Genomic DNA, 27712 nt, shown 5'->3' with positions numbered 1-27712 from the left:
AAAGTAGAAAACATCTGTTTAAAATGAAAAAAAAGTATTTTTTAACTATTATGTAACAGTAAATTATTTATTGTCTTTAAGATTTACCTCTAGTAGGTAACTTTTACCTACTTGTTACTAAAAAATTCGCCTTGTATTTTATAATGCCTACTAGTACCATACTTGCTGATTAAAAGTTACCTTCCAGTTACATATACTTTTTACTTTCGAGTTACCTACTAGTTGCCTACTATCTGCCCACTTTTACTTACAAGTTATCTACTAATTGCTTAATTTTTACTAAAGAGGTTACCTACTAGTTGCCTACTTGTTATTTATAAGTTAACTATTATTTGCCTACTTGTTACTTACGAGATAACTGCTAGTTGCCTACTTTTTACTTTAACAATTACCTACTTTCTGCCTACTTTTTACTTACAAGTTACCTACTATCTGCCTACTTTTACTTATAAGTTACCTACTAGTTGCATAATTGTTATTTATAAGTTACATATTAGTCGCCTACTTGTTAGTTACAAGTTACCTGCTAGTTGCCTAATTTTTATTAAAGAGGTTGCCTACCAGTGCCTACTTGTTATTTATAAGTTAACTATTAACTTGTTGTTACTTACAATACAACTACTAGTTGCCTACTTTGTACTTAAAAATTACCTACTTTCTACTTACTTTTTACATAAAAGTTACCTGCTTTCTGCCTACCTTTTTACCTACAAGTTATCCTACTAGTTTCCTAATTTTTACTACACAGGTTACCTACTAGTTATTTACTTGTTATGTATAAGTTAACTATTAGTTACCTACTTGTTACTTACTAGTTAACTGATAGTTTCCTTGTTACTTAAAAGTTACCTACTAGTTTCCTGATTTTTGTTGTACAGGTTACCTACTAGTTATCCACTCGTTATTTATAAGTTAACTATTAGTTACCTACTTGTTACTTACAAGTTAACTGATAGTTCCCTACTTGTCACCTACTTGTTATTAGTTGCCTCATTTTTAGTATTAGGTTACCTACTAATTTTCTGAACCATATTTCATACAAATGCCATTATTATTATTATTTCTTTCTTTTTCTTTTTCTTTTTGCTGGTAAAAATTACTTTAATTTGCTTTTTATCTTATAAACACAAAATAATAACTATGATTTGAATCTTAGAAAATTTCCCAGAGAGGCAAAAATGTTACATTATTGTCATATTGCGGCAAATGGATCGCTCTGATAATTGAAGTTGATTTTTTAAACTGGAATGCGTCTCAAGTAGGTTTATGATTTTTCAGCAACTGAAATGTAGAAGACAATTAACCGATGGCCTAGATCTCGCGCAGAGAGTTATATATTACAATTTCAAAGACATTGTCTTCCTAATATCTTTTTATTGGCTCAAATGATGTTATATGTAAAAAAAAGTGTAGAAGTTTAATTCATATTACATATATTACAACTATCCCCTATTTTTTAATTATAGTTAATTTTATATTTATCTATTTTGATTCAAATTTTAAAAATTTTGTTTCTTGTACATTACATTTGACTCATCATTATGAAAATAGACCTTAATTTTTATATAGATAGGAGAGCATAATCTATATAAAAAGTAAAGCCCTAGACCTAATTTAGAGGCTATTTTTTACTTACAAGTTTCCTATCTGACTACTTTTTACTTACAAGTTTACTCACAAGTTCCCTACTAGTTTCTTACTAGTTACCTAATTTTTACTAAACAAGTTACCTACTGGTAACATACTTACTACTTAAAACCTACCTTCTAGTTGCCTATTTGTTACTTACAAGATACCTACTAGTTGCCTACTTTTTACTTAAAAGTTACCTACTATCTGTCTAGTTTTCACTCACAAATTACGTACTAGTTGTAACTAGTAGGTAACTTTTTTTACTAAAGCGTTTACCTACTAGTTGCCTACTTGTTATTTATAAATTAACTATTAGTTACCTACTTGTTACTTACAAAATAACTGCTAGATGCCTACTTGTTACTTACAAAAATAACTACTAGTTGCCTACTTGTTACATACAAAATAACTACTAGTTGCCTACTTGTTACTTACAAAATAACTACTAGTTGCATAATTGTTACTTACAAAATAACTACTAGTTGCATAATTGTTACTTACAAAATAACTACTAGTTGCCTAATTTTTACTAAAGAGATTACCTACTAGTTGCCTACTTGTTAACTATTAGTTACCTATTAGTTGTCTACTTACAAGATAACTGCTAGTTGGCTACTTGTTACTTACTACTAGTTGCTACTTACAAGTTATCTTCTAATTGCCTATTTGTTATTTACAAGTAACAAGTAGTTACCTACTTGTTACTTACTACTAGTTGCTACTTACAAGTTATCTTCTAATTGCCTATTTGTTATTTACTACTAGTTGCCTAATTTTTACTAAAGAGATTACCTACTAGTTGCCTACTTGTTAACTATTAGTTAACTATTAGTTACCTATTAGTTGTCTACTTACAAGATAACTGCTAGTTGCCTACTTGTTACTTACTACTAGTTGCTACTTACAAGTTATCTTCTAATTGCCTATTTGTTATTTACTACTAGTTGTCTAATTTTTACTAAAGAGATTACCTACTAGTTGCCTACTTTTTACTCACAAGTTACCTACTAGTTTCCTAATTTTTACTACAAAGATTACCTACTAGTTATCTACTTGTTATTTATAAGTTAACTATTAGTTACCTACTTGTTACTTACAAGATAACTGCTAGTTGCCTATTTGTTATTTACAAGATAACTGCTAGTTGCCTATTTGTTATTTACAAGTTACCTACTAGTTGCCTAATTTTTGCTAAAGAGATTACCTACTAGTTGTCTACTTGTTACTTATAAGTTAACTATTAGTTGTCTACTTGTTACTTACAAGATAACTGCTAGTTGCCTACTTGTTACTTCCTACTAGTTGCTACTTACGCAAGTTATCTTCTAATTGCCTATTTGTTATTTACTACTAGTTGACCAATTTTTTCATAAAAATTTACCTACTTCTACTTTACTACTACCTTTTTTACCTTAAATTTTTGTAAAACTGCCTTTCAGGACTTTTTCGTCATTTGCGAGTCAAATATTAAAGTTTCTAATTTTTTCCAATGTTCCTTATAGTCTATCTATATATTATCGTTTTCTTTCTCTCTGATTCTTTTTTTTCCATGACTATTATAATATTCGCGATGAAATAAATCAGCCTTTTATAAAAACTATTCATAGCATTAAAAAACATCCCCCACCCTCCTCTTTTTTTTCTATATAAACATATGTTCTGTCTGGTCTGTCCTTCTTTCTTAACAAAAATTTAAACTCTAAATTCGATGATGATGAAGAAGAAGAAGACACACAATCCGAACATCTTCTCTGTAATTATCAAAAAAAAAAAAAAAAAAAAGAAGCTGCGTTTCCAGTATATATATCTATACTTCTTTGTATCAGAATTTTTTCGCGAAAGCGCAGCTGCCGAGCTTGGAAATCTTTTGTATCGAGGTGGAGCGAGAAGTGGGTTGTGGCAGGTGTCCGGGACCAGGTTTGTGAAGATGCATCTGGCAACCTGCACGCGTTAGAGTTTTATATACATATATATATATATATAAAATATATAAAGCTGAGTGGTAAAATAGTATTAGTGAACTTGAGCCTTTGAGGCTCTCGTGAAAGCCAAACACATATAATCGAGTCGAGAGAGAGAGAGAGGCGAGTGCAAAACCGATCACCTTGCGCACAAAGTGTCCAAGCGGACTTTTTGAGAAAAAGGAGAAAAAAAAATAATGTCGAAATAAACAAAATTACCGCCATTTCAGCACAAGAGTTTAATGATGGGATGTTTTTTCTTCTTCTACTTCTTCTTCTTCTTTTTAAACAGAATACGCTTCAGGTCAATTTTTTTTGTGAAGCAGCTGTTATCCATTACCATCTGCATTAAAAGAAAAATGCTATCATATCAAAGTATCAAAATTTCTCTCACAAACGGATTTAAAGAGTATATTATCAGAAACTGATTTCCTACTGATTTTTTTTTTAAAAGTATTACGCTCTAAATTTGAATTTGTGAAAATATTTAATAATTTGAATTAGTGTCTTTTTTCCCCCTTTTAAATGAGTAAATATTACTAATAAATAGTAATTTTTAATAATTTATTAGTAAAAACTACTAATCTATTATTCAAAATAGTAATTCCTACTAATTTATTAGTAGAAATAGTAATTTTTCCAAGATATTAATATTAGTAGAAATTACTATTTCTATTGATAAATTAGTAGGAATTACTATTTCTATAATTAAATTAGTAGGAATTACTATTTTACTAGTAAATTAGTAGTAATTACTACATCTACTAATATATTAGTAGAAATTACTTCATCTACTAATATATTAGTAGAAATTACTTCATCTACTAATATATTAGTAGAAATTACTTCATCTACTAATATATTAGTAGGAATTACTATTTCTACTAATAAATTAGTAGGAATTACCTCTACTAATATATTAGTAGGAATTACTATTTCTACCAATAAGTTAATAGGAATTACTATTTTACTAGTCAATTAGTAGAAATTACTACCTTTACTAATTTATTAGTAGGAATTACTATTCTTACTAATAAATTAGTAGAAATTACTACTTTTACTAATATATTAGTAGAAATTTATTAGTAATAATATATAATAATTATTTTATTAGTAAAAATATTAATCCCTACTAAGAAATTAGTGAAAGTAGTAATTTCTATTAATTTGCTAGTAAAAATATTCATTTCTACTAAATTATTAGTAAAAATAGTAATTTCTACTAATTTATTAGTAAAAATTGACTAATTTAGAAGCAAAAGTCAGTCACAAATTCAAAACTTGGATTCTTATTTGAAATTGTAAAATCATATATATACTATATTGTCTTTATTAGAAAGACGTAATTTTTTTCCCTCCATTTTTTCGCAAATAGATAAAACTCATCTTGTATATTCGGAGAATTAGACAAGAAATCAAAAATAGTAGACGAGGAAATAATTATAATGTGAAGAGGGGTCCAGAGTGAATTTAATATAATGATTCGCAGTATCTCAATGTTGGCACAATAAATCTGTCGCTGTGTGCCATTAATTTTATATATACCGTTATCGGGAAATAGACGCAAAACCGATAAGCAAAGGCTACTTTAGAGAAATCAGTCTTCGGCTTATCAATATATTCAATATATTGTAATATCTATAGATATATAGATAGTACAATATATAAATACAATCCCCCTCCCCACTTTTTTCCAAACATCGTTTAGGTTAAAAAAAAACATCAAAATCTTCAAATTTTAATAAAAATAGCCACTTTATTTAAAAAAAAAATAAAGGAAATAAAAATTATTTTTTTTATTAAATTTTTTTTTTTATATTCAAAATGTCGAATACTTTTTTTTAAAAGTTTATTTTAGAGATTTTTTGGGTATATAACTACAGTTTTATTTTTAAAAAATTCAAAATGGCAGATCCAATATGGCGATTGATTTTTTTTAATTTACCCCCCCCCCCTCTCCCCACCCCGATTCATTTTAAACTTTTGTTACAAGGAGTTCTTTGGGTTCATTAATACGAAGCTGATATTAGTTTTTAAAAATTTTAAAATGGCTACTTTTAAAAAACAAAGTTAATATTTTCATATTGAATTTTGAAAAATTCGATAAAACCATCTACCATTTTATCGATATACAATATTTTGAGGTTATGTTATCGCCTCTTGACCTTTCGTTTTTGACTAAAAGTTATCTTAAATACACTGTATACTGAAGGACTAATGCCCTAATTTTGAGGTTATGCATTGATAACGATTTTTAATTTTTGAAAAATTTTCAAAATCGTTCAAAAACTGATTTTTTTTTTGTATATAATTTATAGATGGAAAATGAAAAAATTTTAAAAATTTAGTCGAAATTCAAGATTTTGAAATTTTCTGTAGGAAAAGAAAAATGAAAAAATCGACGAATTAAAATTTTCAAAATAGTTCAAAAATTGAATTTTTGCGTATAATATTTAGTTGGAAAATGAAAAAGTTTCATGAATTTAGTCGAAATTTTCTATAGAAAAAGAGACGAAAAAAATTGCCAAATTTTAATTTTTGAAAAAATTTTCATAATCGTTCAAAAACTGATTTTTTTTTTTTTTTGGGTAAAATTTAGTTTAAAAATGAAGAATTTTATGAATTTATTCGAAATTCAAGATTTTGAAATTTTCTATATAGAAAAAAAAACAAAAAAAAAATTGCCAAATTTTAATTTTTGAAAAAATTTCAAAATTGTTCATAAACTGATTTTTTGGGTATAGTATAATTTATTTGAAAAAGGAAAAATTTTATGAATTTAGTCGATATTCAAGATTTTGAAATTTTCTATAGAAAAAAAAACGAAACAAATTGCCAAATTTTAATTTTTGAAAAATTTTCATAATCGTTCAAATACTGATTCTTTGGGTATAATTTATAGTGTAAAAATGAAAAATTTTATGAATTTAGTCGAAATTGTCTACAATGAGGGGAGGTTAAAAAGTGCTAAAAAATTGTCCACGTTAGGATCGATTTCCTTCGACATGATTTTGAGGTTATGTTTACGCTTATTGACTTGGAGTTATCTTAAATAAACTATATAGATTCTTGAAATACAGTGGCCATGCAGACTTCGATATCTTTTTGTATTATTGAAAAATGTGTGTATGTACATATACATATCTTTAATTGTATATGTGAGAGATAATTCTACTTAACTCTCGATTATTATAACAATGTATACTTAACTACCTCGTGTGTATTACTAAAATAACGACAATTTAATTCTATCTGCAAAAGTGTATACAAGCCGATTTTTTTTTTTTTTTTTTTTTTTTAATTGTTCCATTCCCTATTGGTCATACATTCGCAGAACTAATCTGACCTTTATCGACGATAGTGTCTTTTAAACGCAAAGTCAGTAGAGAAACTAGTTGTCTAAGTGTCGTTGAATATATAATGAAGAACTTGTCTACCTTCCGCCAATTACTGCTCGACTGTTTTGGATTGAATACCAATAATGCTTCCAGAGTAATTTATTGTAATTTGCTATTTTACTTGTCTAATTTTGCCCGCGACTATAAATTTAACGCAGCTTATAAAGTTTATCTAATCGGAAATTCTTTTTTTTGTTGTCTTTACTTTTCAGACTGTCGATCTATTTATACGTGTACGTATGTTGTTTTTGATAAGATCAATCGTTATTAAATCTAATTAACTTTTGTACTGTTTGCAATTCTTCGATTTTTTTTTTTTTTGCTTTTGGAAATAATTGTAGATTTATTTTAATTTACTTATTTTTTTTTTAAATGTGCATTGTATTGTAAAAATTTAATTGTTTAATTATTGTTATTTACATATTGTTGATTACAATTGTTCGAACTAATAATTCAATATTGTATAATAACAAATTGTAACTTTTAATTGTAATTAACAAAATTGTAATGGCAAATAATTAATTTACAAATAATAATTAACAAAATAATAACAAAGAATAACAAATTATAAGTAACAAATAACAAAATTATAATAATAAATAGTAACAAATTGTAATCAACAAATTGTAATTAACAAATAACAGAATTGTAATAATAAATAGTAACAAATTGTAATTAACAAATAATAGAATTGTAATAAATAATAACAAATTATAAAAACAATAAATTATTGTTATAATCAACAAATAACAGCAAATTCTAACAGTTTCTTAAAAGTTATCTTTTGTTGCTTTAAAATTATTTTTTTTTTGTTATTTTAAAATTAACTTTGTGTTAAAACTTCAGGAAATCTTTCTACGTGGGTAATTTTTGAGTAACAAACTGTTACTTTTAAGTGATAAAATGTTACTTTCAAGTAACAAAACTAGGTTACTTCTAAGTAACAAAATGTTACTTTGAATGAACAGAAAGTTATTTATAAGTAACGAAGCGGTTTTTTTAAGTAACAGATAGATAACTTTTGCGTTACAAAATGTTACTTTTAAGTGACAAACAAGTAACTTTTACGTAACCAAATAATACTTTAAAAGTAACAAAAATTTTCTTTCAAGAAACAATACATAAGTATCAAACAAATAACTTTTATGTAACAAAATGTTACTTTGAAGTAACGAAAAGTTACTTCTAAGTAGCAGATAGATAATTTTTACGTAACAAATTGTTACTTTCAAGAAACCAAAAGTTGCTTACAAGTAACAAAATGTCCATTTAAGTAACAAACAATCTTTTTTAAGAAGCCAAATGTTACTTTTAAGTAAAAGAAAATTACTTTTAGGTAACAGAAAGTTATTTCTAAGTAGCAGATATATTGATAACTTATGGGAATAAAATGTACTTTCAAGTAATAAAGAGACGCTTTTAAGTAACAGAATGTTACTTTCAAGTAACGAACAAATAACTTTTACGTAACAAAATATTATTTCCAAGTAACAAAAAGTTACTTTTAAGTGACAAAACGGTTACTTTTACGAAAAAGGTCGTAAGAAAATGTTACTTTAAAGTAACGAAAAGTTACTTTAAAGTAACGGTAATCTGGATAATTACCAAAGTAACAAAAGTTACTTTAAATAACAGAAAGTTACATTAAAGTAACAAAAGTTGCTCAAGTAACGAAAGGTACTTTTAAGTAAGTCTTTGTTACTTTAAAGTTATTTTTATGTTGCTTTAAAATTCTTTTTTTGTTACTTAAATGTTATATCTTTGGGTTACCATAAAATTATCTTTGTTGTTGCTTTAAAAGTTTAAAATTCTTTTTCCGTTCACGCTTATATTATTTTCCTTTTCAAATTCATTTTTATTTTCCTACTTGACTTATTCATTGCGATGCAATATCGTCCTATAGAATTAAGACACTCGCAGTTTCTGTTTAGCTTTCTAGTACAAAAGGGAGAAAAAAAACATTTAAAAAAATTTTATTGCGCAAGTCGTGTTCCGCACCAGATAGCAACAAGCTATGCCATTCTTTATGTATATAATAGTGAAGAAAATGGCACATCTCCTGCGCGCAATAGATTCACTCAATTTTTCATCATTTAAAGAAAAAAAAAATATATTATATAGAAAATAAATAAAAAAAATATATAGAACATAAAAAATATATATATAGAAAGTAAATAAAAAAAATATATATATATACAAATACTAAATATATTTAAATATATGTACCAATACAAAATGAAACAATTTCTTCATCCTAAGAAAATAAGACGCTCACAATCAGTATTGGTAATTTTTCAAAGATTCACTTTGTTTCGTTAATCAGAAAAAAATCACATTTATATACAATGGGTTCTTGCGATATTCATTATTATTATTTGTGAACACGTGCAATAACATGTTTGATATTATACATAAGAAGGATTTTGTTTGTAACATCAAAATCCACCCACGAATGCCACGTCATCTCTTTTGTTTCCGATTTAGGACACGCGGAAATTCAATTATTGAAAATAAAATTAATTTTCTAATTTTTCACTAGGTCACGATGAGTTTTCATTAAAAAAAGAAAGAAATAAAGAAAAAACAGATTACGAGGGTAATCGAGAAAAAAAAGTGAAATTGTTTTCTTTGTGTTGGAGAAAAAGATCGTTATAATTGCCCATACAAATAGCATCATCCTAAAGTATTATTCTTAATTATATATTTATATAACTGATTACACAATTTTTTTTCTTCTACAGTTTTTTGTCTTCTTCTGTTGATAACTTAGATAATACTCACTTCCTTTCATCGATATACTTCTGGATCATTTGAAATTGAATTAGATCAAAATATTCTTCAAGTATTAAAGATTATGTTTCGATTTTTTAAAAATGAGTTCCAACGAGACAATTTTTGAAGAATATTAGAATTTTTTGTAAGCATTTTTGAAAATTTGAATTTTGAATTGAAAAGAATAATAAGAATCGATAATAAAGGAAAAATTTTTATAGGGTTTTCGAAAATAAATTATAAATAATGAATTCGAAAATGCAAAGATTATAGAAATTACGGATGAGATGGTAGAGCATTATGTAATGGAAACGATATTTTTTATACAGAAAGGAAGTTGTGGCTTAATTGCTATTTTCGAAGGTGGAACAGAATCACTTTCTGATGGTTAAAATAATTTACCATTTACTGATTAAAATTAACTACTGATTAAAATTAAGCTAGAAGTATCAGTTCCCAAGGTAGCAACAAATTTTGATCCTTTAACGCAGTAGTGGTTTAACACATTGTTTACAGTTTCTCGTAATAGAAAATTATTAACACTTTTTAGTTGCTATTTCCAGATCATTTGGAGCATACTTCAAGTACTACTCCATCAAAAAATTGTTTATTTACTTGAATCAACTTAATTGTAAGCAAACACTTATTTATTTACAGCAGCAACATTTGTAGCATCTGCATCATAATGCAGCATCTTCTTAATTTTGAAATCAAGTACTGCGTCTTTTTTTAAATCTTTTAAAGTTAACGTTTTAGTAACAATCATTCTTCATTCCCCTCATAGTATTTTACCCGTTTTAAGGCTAATTATAGTCTTATTTTACAATTCGATAACAAAATCGACAACTTTATTCAATAAAAATCAAAAAGGGTTCCAAAAAGTAATAATGGGTTAACTAATTGTTTTTGCATATTCAGCTCTCGTTGAAGTTTTTGTACACATTTGTTAATAATTCCCGAGTATGATCGGCATACTCCAAGTTGAAATTCTGGCTAAAAATTAAATATTTGCAGTTTGCGGAAGCTACGGATGAGATGGTAGAGCATTAAGTAATAGAAGCATTAAATTTTTAATTTAGAAATGAAGTAGTGGCTCAATTGCTATTTTCGAATTTAGTGAAGGAACAACCACTTACCGATGATTGAAACAATTTACTCTCTACTGATGAAAAATTAAAATTTTAGTCAAGGTAAAACTCACTTATCAGAATAGCACCAAATTTTGACTTTTTTAACAAAGTAGTGATGTAACAAACATTTGCGTTGTTATTTACATATTTTTTTGCTATTGTTTAACAAACAGCTTCTCGTAATTAACATATTACAGTATTTAGTTTGTTATTTACAGATATTTAACAGCAATATTTAAATTTGCTGTAATTTGCAAATCTTTGTAGAATCTGTAAAAATGTATATGTATTTTCTTATACGCGGGATGATTAAAAATGACTACTTGTAATTTCTATATGTACATGTGAATTACAGGTATATTTATTTATGGATTTAGGAGAGGCATGTTTTAAAGGTGGTCTTAGACGGGATAACCTAACGGAATATTATCATTCGCCAAATCGGGTATCGCGAGAGACTTTGAGAAATGGGTAACGCGTGGCTGACTAATATGCACAACGCACAGTGAGAGTTACATGTTTTGCGTGGGATCTTATGTCGGTGTTTCGACCTCGTTACAAAATCGTCGTATATATCCTGTTGTAATACACTAAATTGTTCACTCCCCTTTATATGTACATTTAAAAAGCAGAAAAAGGCACTTGGCCTTTTGGTTTTATCAGTTTCTACTGAGCCCACTAATAATCGGCAGGTATATAACCCACAACTGGTTTTGTGAAGAAATTATTTTTTTTTCATAATTACTACCACATTATTATGCATAATTTTTTTTTTCTAAATAGTTGATGAGTGGTAATAAATCATCCTGGATAATGATTGTATTATATTAGTACAGCAATAAATTTGGAAAATTAAATTAGGTATTTGAATTCAAAATTAAAAGTTTGGTACTCCATTAGAGGATTTGATGATGTTTGGTTAATGCTAATTTTCTAGATAATTATATGATTCTGATCAGTGAAAAAGTAAATTATTTTTACTATCAAAAAGTGGTTGTTGTTCCTCCACTAAATTCGAAAATAGCAATTGAGCCACTCATTTCTAAATCAAAAAATTAATGCTACCATATTAATGCTAGGCTCTACCATCTCATCCGTAGTTTCCACAAACTGTAAATGTTTAATTTTTAGCCTAATTCTACTTGCAGTTTGTTGATGATCTTAGGGAATTATTATAACAATTGTGTACAAATACTTCAACGAGAGCTGAATATGCAAAAACAATTAGTTAACCCATTTTTACTTTTTGGAACCCTTTTTGATTTTGTATTGTACAGATTCTTTTACCTTTTAATTTTAATAACTAGTTAATTTTAATCAGCAAAGGGTGAATTATTTTAACCACCAAAAAGTGATTGTTGTTCCACCACTAAATTCGAAAATAACAATTAAGCCACTACTTCATTTCTAAAATCAATAATTTAATGTCACCATCAGTTTATGCTCTACCATCCCATCCGTAACTTCTACAATTTGCAGTTTTTTAATCTCAAGCAAAATTTTTTCCTGAAATATTATCAAAATGATGCTCTGGAATTGAACTCAAATTGAACTAAAAATTAAAATATTTGAACAATACTCAATTTTTCTTGTATTTTGTAAAGAGTTTAACAATAAAATTCTTTGTTTGCTTTTCAGAGTCCCGCGACGCTGCACAAAAATGTCGGCGGTGGAGGGACGAAAGTTAGTGGCAAAGCAGTCGATGGTGTCGGATCAGCGACACTCAGCTCACTGTCGTCCATTAACAATTCCACTAACACAAGCCGGAATAAGAATAACCCAGTGTCCCACGAGGTAAGAATAGAATTATACAGTTGAAACGCATGATCCATTACGATATTGTTGCAGATACGGAATTATACTGTTCTTTGTTCAAAATTTGCTGACAAAAAAAAAAAATTTCTTTCACTCATTTTGCTGTGCATTGAAATCGCAGTTAGTTCCAAACACTTGTATGGTTAATTTTAAGTAACAACACGGTTTTTGTTTAGTAACAAAGCGGTTTTTTTAAAGTAACAGATATATAACTTAAACGCGACAAAATGTTACTTTTAAGTAACAAACAAGTAATTCTTACGTAACCAAATGTTACTTTCAAGTAACAAACAAGAAACTTGTATATAACCAAATGTTACTTTCAAGTAACAAAAATTTGCTTTCTAGGAACAGTACAGTTACTATAAGTATCAGACAGATAACTTTTATGTAACGAAATGTTACTTTTAAGTAAAAAAAAGTTGCTTTCAGGTAACAGAAAGTTACTTCTAGGTAACAGAAAGTAATTTCTAATTAGCAGATAGATAACTTTTTGGTAATACAATATTACTTTCAAATAATAAAGGGTCGCTAAAAGTTACTAAAGTTACTAAAAGTTACTTTAAGTAATTTTAAAGTAGGTTTCGTTACTTTAAAGTGAATTTTGTTACTTTTAATCGAAACCTACTTTAAAGTAACGAATGGTATTTTTAAGTAACTTTTCGTTTCGTTATTTTAAAGTAACATTTTGTTACTTAAAAGTTATGACTTTTTTTCCCTTCAACTAAAAGTAATGTAAAGTAGCTTGAAGGGTACATCAAAACTTTTTAGTTACAAACTCAGAATACGAAATACAAAAATATACCACATAGCTAATCTCAATCTTCTTTCCTCGCACAAAGTTTCCATGAATTCAAATTTTCTAAATCCATATAGTAGTCGCAAACCGTTAAATATATTTTAAAAAAATCTAAAAATAAAATTGTATCCAGGTAAAAAATACAAATAGGAGTTCAGTCGAGTATATCGAACACAACTCATGAAAATTAACATGACTCACTCAATTTAAATGTATCTAGAAATCTATACGGAGAATTTGAAAGAAAACCGGATATTTTTTTTTGACGAAAGTAAACTGAAGGATAAAATGATATTTTAAAAAGGAATCAGATATATATAAATAACGCAAATTATTTTCTTTTTCTTATGATAATTAATAAATTTTAATACATATAATACTCGTTCAAAATAATAATTGAAGAATCTAATTTTTTTTTTGTGTAATTTAAAAAGATTTCATATATATATTTATTTATGCATATGTAATACACTATATACGCGCCATTGTTCGGGAACTTTTGTATTTCTTAAGATTTTACGTAACCCATAGGCACCTTGATCTATCGATGTTGCTGCAGGGAAACAAAAGAGGCGAATGCACGTCTGATCGAACTGACATTTCAAGGAGATGGATTTCCGATTACAATTTCATATATATAGATATATATATATGTATATATATATATGTTGACATACACACTTGACTTTTCTCGGTAGCCAAATTGCTCTCAAACTATTTTCTTTGTTTCGTTAAATTTCTTTTTACTACTTATTTTATTGCTTTTTCCCTTTTTTATTATCGTTTTTCGCAAAAGGAAATGGCAAAGAACTCTTTTTCAAATAAGGTTATTTTTCTAAATATGTGTACGTAAATGATCGTTCACAAACTACGTCACACTATTTTTGATTAATTTTCAACCATTTTTAACCCCACCCTCATCTTTATTACATTATAAAAAATTTAACCCCTTGGGATATCTGAGGATATTCCTAAGATATCGTCTGCATATCCAGAAAATATTTTGTGGACATCCCTAGAATATATGAAGGATATCACTTAGCTACCCCTTGGATATTCTTAAATTATCCCTAGGTTATCCCTAGGGTATCCTTAGGTTCTCTTTGGGATATTCTTAAATTACTCCTAGGGTATAATTATATTATTCCCGGGATATTCATAAAAATGTTCCTAGAATATTCCTAGGTTATCCTTAGGCTATCCTTAAAATATCCTAAAGTTGTAATTAGGATATCTCTAAAATATCATTAGGTTTTCATTAGAGTATCCTTAAAATATCATAGGATTATCCATAGGCTATCCTTAAAATATCGTTAACTTAAAATATCATAGGATTATCCATAGGATATTCTTAAAATATCGTTATGTTGTCCTTAGGATATCATTAAGATATCCTTATAGGTTTTCTCTGAGATTTTCTTAAATTATTCCTAGGGTATCCTATTATGTTAACCCTGGCATATTCTTAAAATGATTCCTGGGATATCTTTAGGTTATCCCCAGGATATACATAGAGTAACTACAAATTAAAATATTTATAAGAATAAATTGGATAAATTAATAATAAAACATGCTTATATTTTTTTAATATTCCAGAGATATCATTAGGATATCCTAAAAATATTTATAAAATGTAATGGAAATATCTTTGGAATATCCTAAGATATCCCTTAAGGAGGTCCTAAAAATATCCTTAGGATATCCTCAGGATGTCCTAGACTTAAAAGACTTAAAAGTTGTGGTTCGCATATCCTCCGGATATCCTGTGAACTTTTTGTAGGATACCTATCCTAAATTTGTGTAGGATATCCTGATGATATTTTTAGAATATCCTTTTTTGTGAGGCTAATATTACAAATATTACGTGCAACTTAACTACATATATTAGATTTAATAAAAAAAATACAGGAGGACATTTCCGGTTTTCTCGATTAAAAAATCAACTGAGATGAATTACGTAAAAAAAGGAATGAAACAATTAGACGCAATACGTACTCCATAGAAAACTTTCTAAATTCACCTATGAATTAGTCGTGCCTTAAAACAAGTCTTACTTGAGTGCATTGGTCGCGTGCACTATTCTATCTCTCTAAGGAACGTAAATATATATATATATATATATATATATATATATATATATATATATATATATATATATATATATATATATATATATATATATATATATACGCGATGCCCGCTCACACATACAGCAAACACATTTAAGAATACCGGATGTGATTCAATCAGAAATTGATGATTCATAACCGCGAGTGAAAGGAATTGAAAATTATATTCGCAAATTCTTTATAATTAAAGTGATTTAATCTTCTCACTTGTTTACTCGATTTGAATATTAGAAAAAAAATCAAATAAAATTTCACTTATTTCAATAGTTTTCTCTCTCTCTCTCTCTCTCTCTCTCTCTTCCCCCTCCCCATAAATCTCGACGATTTCTCTCAATGTGTATTTATCGTTTCATTTTAAAAAAATATTAGGAAAAAAAATAAATTTCTTTTCTCTACTAAAAGGAATTCTATATCTCAAATATTTCAATTATTTTTAAACTCGTTTTTTAAAAAAAAGATCGATTTATTTCAAAATTCGATAATTGATTAATAGAAAAGAAGGTCTTGAAAATATCGATATATTTTGATATTAAAATTCTAAAATATCGATTTATTTTAATCGCGAAAGAAAAGAAAATTGATATCGTTATCTAAAATGTCGATATGATACTGAAAGTAACGTGAAAATTTCGAGTTATATCGATATTATAAAAATCGGCAAAACTATCGATTTAATTCGATATACTGAAACTTGATTGAAACTATATCGATTTATTTCGATACTAAAAGTCGATTGAAACTATATCGAATTATTTCGATATTAGATAAATCGGTGAAACTTTCGATTTATTTCGATACTGAAACTCGATTTATTTAATTATAGTAAAAAAAATATTTTTTTCACGCAATTGTTTGACAATTTTATTCTTTATATTCTTTATACATATATACGTATAGCGCAGAAGTTGGCTAATTGCCATCATACCATGCGATTGTCTGAGAGAAGAGACGACTTGGGGATAAGGTGACTTTGGTATGGAGAGCATGAAACAAACATAAGAGGTAACCTGATCGGACAGTATTGTATCTCAGATTTCGCGATAACATAAATATTCCAACCTGTTGTAAGAACAGAGCGAGAGAGACGACAGATATAATCATGAACCATTGCAATGTCGTAAAATCTCCTTGGGAAGAATCTTTTCTTCTTTATATGCATATGTATAATATTGTCAACCAACGCGAGGAATATCATTATATGCCTTCATCCAATTGTTTATTCATGTAATAAGCTCGTTTTTTTTCTTAAAAAGAATCGTGAAACATATTCACTATGCTCACTGTATTGAACCAGGAAGTTGGAAATAAAAGAGCTCACTCTCTCGCTCACTTTCCAAATATTGCGATAAATTTCGTCGATTTATTACGATTATATATCGAATATTTGCATTTTTTCTCGTTATATTTCAATTTAAATCGATTTTTTAAGTTACTACAATTTTTAATTTATTTATTTCCATATGCAAGAATCGATTTATTTTACAATATAATAATCGATTTATTTCATTATTTATAATGATATTGTAGATAAAATATTCGATTTAATTAGATATAAACAAATCGAGTATTTCGTTAAAATATTCGATCTAATTCGATACATTAGAATCGATTATTTCAATAAAATATTCGATTTAATTCGATATAAAAGAATCGATTATTTCGATAAAATATATTATTTAAATCGAAATATAACAATCGATTATTTTGATAAAATATTCGATTCAATTTGATATAAAAGAATCGAATATTTTATCGAAATAATTCAATTTGATATAAAAGAATCGATTATTTCGATAAAATATATCATTTAAATCGATATATAAGAATCGATTATTTTGATTAAGTATAATCCACTTAGTTCGATATAAAAATAATCGAATATTTGGTAAAATTTACTCGATATAATTCGATATAAAAAGAATCGATTATTTTAATAAAAAATATTCGATTTAGTTCGATATAGGTGAATCGATTAATATTTAAACCTAACAGATTTTGACAATCGATTTATTTTGATAAAATATTCGATTTATTTCGGTAAAATATTCAATTTGTTTCGATGAAGAATCAATTTGCTTTCACACATAAAAGTTGATTTATTTCCAAAATCTATTTATTTCGATAGTCTTCGATTTATTATAAAGTGTAATAATCGATTTGTATCGATAAAATATTCGGTTCAATTCGATATAAAAGAATCGATTTATTTCGAGTTACGAGAATCGACTCATTTCGATATTTCACAAATCAAATTCCTCCGATATTTATTTACCTTTCAATGCAGTTAATAAGATATTTATGTTATACTACTAGGAAAAGAAGGAAAAGAAAAAAAATAGAAAAGAGTCAATATTCTTTCGTCTTCGGAGAAAAACAATACATGTGCAATGATATATATATATATATATATATACGTATATGCTTGTACACATGGAGAGAGAAACACACGTTAAAATACCGTCACAGATCGATCAACGTGGAACGAATACAATTGAAAACTCTCGGAAAAATTAGCTCTCGTTGGTGAATTGTAATGCGACGCTTCGTTGACATATGTGAATGGCAAGGTCATGAGTAGGTCAGTGACCAGGGAGATTCTTTTTTTTTCTTTTTTACATACGTGTACAATTATTTTTTGATGAGGGGTAATATTAACCATTCTGCTGACACTGACAATTGTACTTATTTATATATACTCAAATTTCACAGTTTCCTGCTTTTAATAATTGCCATCTGCAAATTTTTTTTTTTTGCTTTTTGGTATCACTATATTATATTATATTATATTATTATATTATATTATATTATATTATATTATATTATATTATATTATATTATATTATATTATATTATATTATATTATATTATATTATATTATATTATATTATATTATATTATATTATATTATATTATATTATATTATATTATATTATATTATATTATATTATATTATATTATATTAAAGGGGACTTCACACATTAACTCCTTTATTTTTTTTCTTGTCAGTTTATGTGTCTATTTAACCTGATTTTTTTAAAACTGCATTTATGGTATTTGACACATGATTTTGAGGTTATATTCGCCCCTTGACATATGAACCAAAAATATAGTGAGGGGAGAGGTTTTTAAAAAAATTTGAGGTTATTTTCAGATTCTATAGGGTGGGATGGGGCAATAAGGGGAAGGGGTGAAAGGCACGTTATAATTTTAAGGTTATGTTCGATTCTTCAGGATGTGGGGTACGGAGAAGGGGTGAAGAAAGAGTTATAGTTTTAGGATACGTTTGATTCTTCAAGGTATGGTAAAGGGGTGAAGAAAGAGTTATAGTTTTAGGTTATGTTTGATTCTTCAGGGTATGGTGAAGGGATGAAGAAATCGTTAAAATTTTTAAGTGATAAAAAAAAATTGTTTGGATTATAAATCCAAACAAAATAACAGCACAATATTTTTAAGTTATGTTCGCTTCTTCAAAACGCGGGATAAGGGGTGAAGAAAGCATTATAATTTTAAGGTTGTGTTTGATTCTTAGGGTCAGGGGAAAGAGTGAAGAAACCGTTATTAATTTTAGGTTATGTTACATTCTCTTGAATTTTCATTCTAAAAAAATATCATTTTCTTTATATAATATTAAAATTTTATTTCTCTTATTAATGAATTGACTTTAGAAAGATTGATGAGTGTAAAATAGAGAAAAGAAAAAAAATATGTGCAAACGAATAATGTATATATTGAAAGTTTGTGTGTGTGTGTGTGTGTGGCGGGAAACTTTCGCAAAATCGAAATTACAGTCACTTGACATTGACCAATCAAGAAGTACTCTCTGTGTATATAAGTATATAAAAAGTGTTTGCTTGCAGGGTCAGGCGCAAAAGTCACTGACCGCGAGCATAACGCGAGTCACGAATCTCAATTTCTCGCGCCTATAATAATTTAGGGCGTGTCACTCTATTGTAAATCTAATTCTCTAAAACGTGACATCGTCTTATTCTATTTTCAAAAATCAAAACAGAAAAGTTTCTACTTAAGTATTTTAAAGTTGTAGCCATTTAAATATCACAAACTTTTGTTCTTTCCTTTCAAACTTTGATGCTATTATAAATGCTATTATTAAAATTTATTCGTAACTTTTTCGAACATTGACATTAAATTTTCAAAAATTTTCTATTTTTATTCAACAAAAAAGACAGCTATGAAGCTTACATCTTATTTTAAAATCAAAGTTTTAATTATAAATTTGACAATTCAATTTTATTATTTAATTATCAATTTAATAATTCAATTTAATGATTTAATTATTAATTTTATTTAAATTTAATTTAAGGGTCGAAGAAATAAGCGTTATGGTTTGTAAGTTATGTTCGACTCTTCAGGGTACATGATAAGGGTGAAGAAAGCACTATGATTTTTAGGTTATGTTCGATTCTTCAGCTTACAGACTATGTAGTGAAGAAAGCGTTACTAATTATTAATAAATTTATAAATAAGAAAAAAATTTAATTACAAAAAGGGATTAAAATTTTTTCCCTTCTGAAAATATATATTAAGAATAATAAATCACACGAGAGATGTTTAATGTTACAGCAAAAAAAAAAGAAAAAAAATCATAAAGGCTTCTTTGTTGCATGAAAACTCTCTCTATGTAATTCTTCGCAGCAACGCGCGCGTCTTAATTACGAGACACTAATGACAGATCAGACAGAAGGCTAAGTGGTTTTCTTATGCCAAGTGAGTCTTGTGTATATGTACACGAACACCTACACATACCACACACACACATGTGAATTCAAACTCGCATGGAAAAAGTCAAACGACCGATTGCAATCGACAAATGGAAATGCGTCTTGAGCATATAGAAACTAGAGCAAGCGGATATTTTCAAATACAGCAGCAAGAACCTAAATTTCTTCTCACAGGATTGCTGCGACAAAAACCAGTGAAAATAAAAAAATAGCGTTCAACGTCTTCAGTGCTTTCAAAATGATTAGATTCACGGATTTTGTTTTTGCACATTTCGCAAAAAGTAACACAAATTACGTTAGTTACGTAAATTAATTAAAGATTTACGATTTTAGAAAAAATTATTTTCGTATCTTGCGTTACGGTTTTCTAACGTCAGTTACGGTTTCTAACGAAAATTACGCTTTTCTGACGTAAGTTACGATGGAATAACGTAATACACACAACTATGAGCGAAATATTTTTCATTTTTTATTACCTTGAGTGCATCAGAAGAAATAATTTCTAATGCATGAAAGTAAAATGGTATTTTCAAAGAGTGAACTTGCAGACGTTGGTTTATTATAATGCATAATATATCTCAGCGTATATATGTAGAGTTAACTAAACACATTTATCCGTTTGAGGATCCAGGCTTCGTGACAGTATATAGGAAAGTATAGCATTTATATATATATATATAGCTAACAATAACGTAAATAACGGTTCAGGTTAAATGCAATTTAGAAAGTAAGTCGCCTATTGCGACTTATCTCACTTTTATTTATTGCTATTGTATTGAATACGAAATTATTATTTTTAAATCTAGCGTTTTTAAATATTTTACAATAATATATAATTTTTAATAATGCGAGGATGAAAAAAAGATTGTTACTTCTATTATATATCAGCAAGAGCGAAAAAAAAATTTTTCTATCCAACTTTTATAAACCCTTTTAAGGGTACATATTTAAAAAAATCTTAAAAAATTAATAAAATATTTAAACTTACTATTTATAAACTATAAAATCTAAAAAAATGAATAAATGAAAAATATTTCTCGCTCAAGTGAACAATTTTCATAGAATAATTATTTTTCTCCTCTTCATCGATATTTTTTTTTAAAACTAAATAATACGTATATAATTGGACGAGCAATACTGTGTGGACATGAAAAACCAAGCCGCAAATATATATATATATATATATATATATATGGCACTAAGTCGGACAATGAACTACCGATGTACGATTATTTTGCGTTTTCTGATGATAACCGGTTTCTTCCAGGAAGGAATTACATATGTATATTATTTGTATCTAAATACACGCGCGTAAGGTGTTGTACACCTAATGAGCCTCCTAGTAATGACCCATCATGAACCTATCTATGCGTATATATACATATTTGTATATATTCCTTAATTTTCTATAATATTTCAACGTATATAAAGATAAATTCATCAATAACATTCAAAAATTTTTTTACCGTAATCTTTAGCTAATCCAAGACTAATATAATGTAATTTTAAAAGAAGGGACGTATTTTCCGTAAATGTGCCATAATTTACCGTAAATATATCGTATCGTAACGTATTTTACGAAAATAACAACGTATGTTACCGTAAATATGCGTAACTTACTGTAGCAGGGTTGCCACAGGTCATAATTCAGGGAAAGTAGAATTAGTCAGGGAAATCAGGAAAAAGTCAGGGATTTTTATTAAAACTATATTGGAAAAAATAAATTTTTAGAATTCATAAGAAAATTCTGAATTTTTTGTGTTTTTTTTTTGTTCGCCTCATAAGCTATGAAACTACCACGAATTCTAATACAAAACCTTCAAAAAAAATTTCTATTTCTAGGAATGAATTTTTTAATATTATTTAATTATTTCAAAAGTTTTATAACGCAATTCTCTCAATAAAAAACAAAATTCTTCACAGAAATTCAATTATTTTTAGGAATTGATAAATAAAATTCTTTGCAAAATCCAATTATTTTTAAAAGTTTTTCGCGATTCAATATAATTTTCAATATTTACTATTTTCATAAAATTTATCAAAAGATTTAATTAATAAAAAAAATTTTTTTTTTACAATTTTACGAAAACATTCAAATAATTTCATTAATTTCATAAATAATAAAATTTCATTTAGGAATTCGAATTATTTTTCATCGCACAATTTCAAATTATACTTTTAATACAATTTTAAATAAATTCCTCGAAAAATGCAATTAATCTTAAAAATATTATTAAAACTTGACGAAAAAATTTAATTTCAAAAAACATTTAATTATTCAATAAGATAATATAATTAGTTGAAATAATTCAATTATTTACATAAATAACTTTTAATTCATCGCAGAAAATCAATTATTTAAAAAAATTTTTAAGTAATTCTGCAAAAGAGTTCAATTATCTTTGATAAAAAAAAAAATTTTTTCCATAAAATGAATTATTTTAAGGAATTTTAATAAAATTCTTTTCCAAAATTCAATTATTTTGATAAATATTAATATTCATCAGATAAATTCAATTCTTTAGAAAAACAATAAAATATACTTTGCAGAAATTAAACTATTTTCAAAATTTTTTTTAAATTTCTCGTCAAGAATCAAATTATCTTTATAAATAAATAGCGAAATATTCTTCTTAAGAATTAAATTATTATCAAAAATTTTAATAAAATCCTTGGCAAAATTTCAATTATTTTTAAAAATTTTAATAAAATTCTTCAAAAAGTTTTCAGTTATTTTCAAAAATTGTTATAAAATTCTTTTATATAATAAATTTCAGTAAGATTTTAATTAAATTTCTTTAAAAAAAAAATTAAATATTTTCAAAAGTTGTTAATAAAATTTTTCGTAAAAATTAAATTTCAATGTTTTTATTTTCAAATATATATTTAAAACTGAAGATTTTTCAAATAATCGTAATTTCATAAAATTGAATTGTAAACAGATGGATTTGAAAATTGTCAAGAATCTTTTTCAAAATTCATCACAAGAATTCAATTATTTTCAAAAGTATTTATTAAATTCAATTATTTTCAAAAATTTTAATAAAATTCGGCATAATTTCAATTATTTTTTAAAAAAATTTCTCAATTCAATGATTTTCAATATTCTACTATATATTTTCATAAAAATTCCCAAAAGAATTCAATTATTAAACAAAAATTTTTACACTATTCTACACAAAGATTCAAATTATTTTCCCAAAAAAAATAAAAATTTTACTCGAATTCAATTATTTAAAATAGAATTTGCATACCTACATTTTTTTAAAAAACCAAATGTTTTAAAATTTGGCATTAAATTCTTCGCATTAATTAAATTATTTTCATAAATTTTCAGGCATTTCATTATTTTCACAAATAATAAAATCATACGGAGGAATTAAATTATTCTCATAAATAACAAAATTCATCGCAAGAATTCAATTATTTTCAAAATTAATAAAATTCTTCACATAAATCCAAATAATTTTCAAAAAATAAAAAAAAAATTCTCGTCAACATTTCAATTATCTTTAGAATTTAATAGAAAAATTCTTCTCAGGAATTCAATTATTTATAAAAAAAATGTTAATAAAATTCTTCAAAAAGTTTTCAATTATTTTCAAAAATTGTTATAAAATTCTTTTATATAATTTTATATAATCAATTTCAGTAAGATTTTAATTAAACTTCTTTAAAAAAAATTAAATATTTTCAAAAGTTGTTAAAAATTAAAAAAAAAAAATTTGTAAAAATTAAATTTCAAGTTTTTATTTTCTAATTATATATATATTTAACTCAAGATTTTTCAAAAAATCGAGATTTCATAAAATTAAATTGTTGAACAGATGAATTTGAAAATTTTCAAGGAACTTTTCCAAAAATCATTAAAAATAATTGATTTAAAGAAGAATTGTAGTTCAAAATTCTAGAAAATGTTTATTGAATTGAAAATGACCTCCATGAGTAGTAGAATTGAAAAATTATTCAGATCATAACCTGTTTACTATGGCATTATTCTAAATATTCCAACGTTCACTTTTATTCATCAACTATAACAATTTTTTTTTCTTATAAATACAAGTGAATATATTTTACTATTCAATTCAGTTGAGCGCGCCTTTAAAAGAGAAATAGCGGGAAATAATTTCTGCGTGGGTCACGATCGTCCTTGACTGACTAATAATCATCAAGTTCGTTACACCTAAGTAATTAGTTCTCGTGTGTGATACTATATTATATTTTACAACTTTGAAGTTCTCCATATTATATATATGACGCATATTATACTATATAATGTTTCCTTCAGTATCTCATATATACAAAGAGTTGACCTTAAAATGAGATAAATGTCAAACTCAAATGCTTGTTAATCATATTATTTCTTTGAAAATTGTTGAGTTTCTCTTTTTTTTATTTACTATTCATCTCTTTTGAATGATTCTCTTATTATTTCCGCAGTAAGGAAGCGCGCGTGTATTTCTTGTAAATGCATTTTTATCTATATTATTGATCTTTTGTGCGTGATCATCATTCATAAATGTATATAAAAATAGTATTAAATAATTTAAAAATCATGAAATTAATTACTAAATGATCGATAATACTGAACGACTGAAGATAACTTCGTAGAATAGAATTTAGTCATTTTTACGACATTAAAGTATATTTGCTAAGCGACGTACAGAAAGGGACCATTTTTGCCCTAGGGTAAGAATGAGTACTTTTTTTACCTCTCAATAAGGTCAATAAAGTACCCATTATCGACCTGCGAGAAGGTTAATAAAGTGCCCATTATCGACCTGAGAGAAGGTTAATAAAGTACCCATTATTGACCTGCGAGAAGGTCAATAAAGTGACCATTATTAAAATTAATTCAGTATAAAAAATAAAATTAAAAAAGAAACTAAAAAATATTTAAAAATTAGCAAGCAAATGAGGGATCATTTGCCTGCTAATTTTCTTTTGAAGCAAGATATGCCTCTATATTACAATGTCATGATTTCCGTTCGTAACATAAAATTTTAATTTATTGGTCAAAACGCAAGATATAATATGTCAATTTATTGTTTCGCAAAGATATTTATAGTGATGATATACAATTAATTTTCAATAAAACGTTTACAAAAAAAAACCAGTTATATAGAGGTTTATAGCCGTGAATTTTATTATTTCATCAACAATTTTATACTGATGACAGGCTATTATTTTTTTTTTTACGATTTGACCCTAATTTTTTCTTCATTTTGAATTAAAGAATACGATCATTTTATAGGATTTTCACTTTTTTCTTAATTTCATTTTTTCTCTTACTCAAAATCATCAGAAAGAAAGCATATTGATAAAATTCAAAAAAATCTTATGGAAAAAATACGAAAATTGTTAAGATTGCAAATTTTATTATTTTTTTTCCTGGTAAATGTTATAAATTTAGGTTAAACATAATATTTGAAGTGAGAAATAGTAAAATAGGTAAAAATGAAAAATAAACCCTGTGTCGTTGGACGAATATGAAATAATGTGCTTGCATTTATGTGGACAAGCGGAAGTCACGTGGTTATAGTTGCACAGTCTGCCGGAAGTACAATTTCAATACATAAGTCAAAGTTTAATTATAATACAACGATGGAGAGGAATTAATTTTTTGAACACCATACAAAACTAAAAATTTTCTATATATAATATTGTTTTCAGAGCGAAGTAGATATTTTGTTTTACTAAAGTATTTTTGCGCAAAATTATGTAAGAAATAAATTTACGTTTTTAAATTTTTAAAAAATTAAGAAGAGTATTAGGAGAAAAAATATTCTTTTGATGGATCATTTTAATCCTCTTGATGGATTATTTTAATATCCTTCATGGACTAAAGTCGTTCCCATTATTTTGGTGTTAAAATAACACTTCATTTTTCTGTTTTTATCAAAATAAAATCAAATTTTGTCGATTTTGAAAAAAATAAGTTAAATGTTTAACATAACTATAACATGTAAGAGACGTTTAAGCCCAAGTCGTGCAACGGGTTTTTTTTTTCATTGTTCGTTTCCCTTGATATGGATTAAGAGACACAGAAAAAAGTGAGTGTTATTTTAACACTGAATTCGGTGTTAAAAGTGTCTGCATCAAACTTTAGCTCGGAAGTGTTATTTTAACACCGAAAATAAGGTAAATTTTCTATTATAGAAAATTTATCCTCACTAAAATTACCCTACCAAAATTTACCCGCATCAAAAACAACACTCGCTTTTCTCTGTGGACTCGGCTTCTTTGAAACGTTTAAAGCGTTTAAAGTCCACAGTGCGGCACACGGTCAATGTGGAAACAGGCTACACGTGTTCGGGAACAAATATATATATACGCATACCTATATATGTACAATTTTTTTTGTTCCTATTGTTTTTGTTTGATTTCTTCAAAGTTTGTATCCGGTTCTTGAGAGGGTTTTATTCTTTCATTCTTTTTTTTTTCTTACTCCTATAATGGTCAATATTTTTCGTTTTGTTTCATTTTGTACAATATGATTGCGTTTCGTTCTCGATGAGAAATGAACGCAGTGAATTCGCATCAATTAATTTCAATTAAACGCGCCGTTGTCGGCTCAAATACAAATCCAACGATTCATATATATATAAGCAAACCCCTTCAAGTACGTTCATATTTGATTCAAATCATTCATCTGTGATGTTGATGTTTCATTCTGATTGATTGGATTTTGTACAATCGATCTCATATACAGAAATATGCGTGTGTATAGAAATGCGCGCGAGAATTCTAATCATTACAATCAAGAATAATTATTGAGAAAGAAAAAACTAAAGTAGTTGTACGAAAAACTATTTTATATTGTATTCTTTTGGTGTATACAATATTCAAGATGTTTGAATTGATGAGAAGAAAAATGGAAGATGCAATTTTGTTCGATTTGTTACAACACTGATAATAAATAGTAGATTGAAGATTAATTTGCTTGAAGATAAAACCGATAAAACGTAATTGACTGTAAATTGCAACATTTTCTTTTTTCTCAAGTTGTCTGAATACTAAAAATAATTTTTTTCCATTAGTCTTTGTCGTATTTTTAAACTTCCGAATTCAAAAGAATTGGAAGTATTTGAAGTTATCTGAACAGTAAGAAATTTGTTCGCAATGAACTTTCCTAATTAAAGGAATAGAAGTTTTTAAAGTTATCTGAATAATAAGAAACCTTTTTTCCACATTGAGTCCTATTGTTGACTTTTCTTAATTAAAGGAATCGAAGTTTCTGAAGTTATCTGAATAATAAGAATAATTTTTTTTCACACTAACTCATATGGTTGACTTTTCCTAATTAAAGGAATCGAAGTTTTTGAAGTTATCTGAAT

At 26.5% G+C, this 27712-nt stretch overlaps 1 protein-coding gene across 1 annotated transcript in view; it reads left to right on the top strand.

The window, feature by feature from the left end:
• Positions 1-27712, top strand: part of LOC122506639 (probable protein kinase DDB_G0277539) — a 303476-nt gene that overhangs the window by 257225 nt on the left and 18539 nt on the right. Inside the window, exon 3 of the mRNA XM_043618945.1 lies at positions 12532-12687. Within this exon, the coding sequence (XP_043474880.1) occupies positions 12532-12687 (156 nt within the window). The remainder of the gene's footprint in view (positions 1-12531; positions 12688-27712) is intronic.

This window comes from Leptopilina heterotoma, unplaced genomic scaffold (assembly GCF_015476425.1).
Source record: "Leptopilina heterotoma isolate Lh14 unplaced genomic scaffold, ASM1547642v1 Lhet_43, whole genome shotgun sequence".
In the NCBI taxonomy this organism is placed as follows: Eukaryota; Metazoa; Arthropoda; class Insecta; order Hymenoptera; family Figitidae; genus Leptopilina; species Leptopilina heterotoma.
Note: the sequence above shows the minus strand (reverse complement) of the source record. Positions and strands in the feature narration are given on the sequence as shown.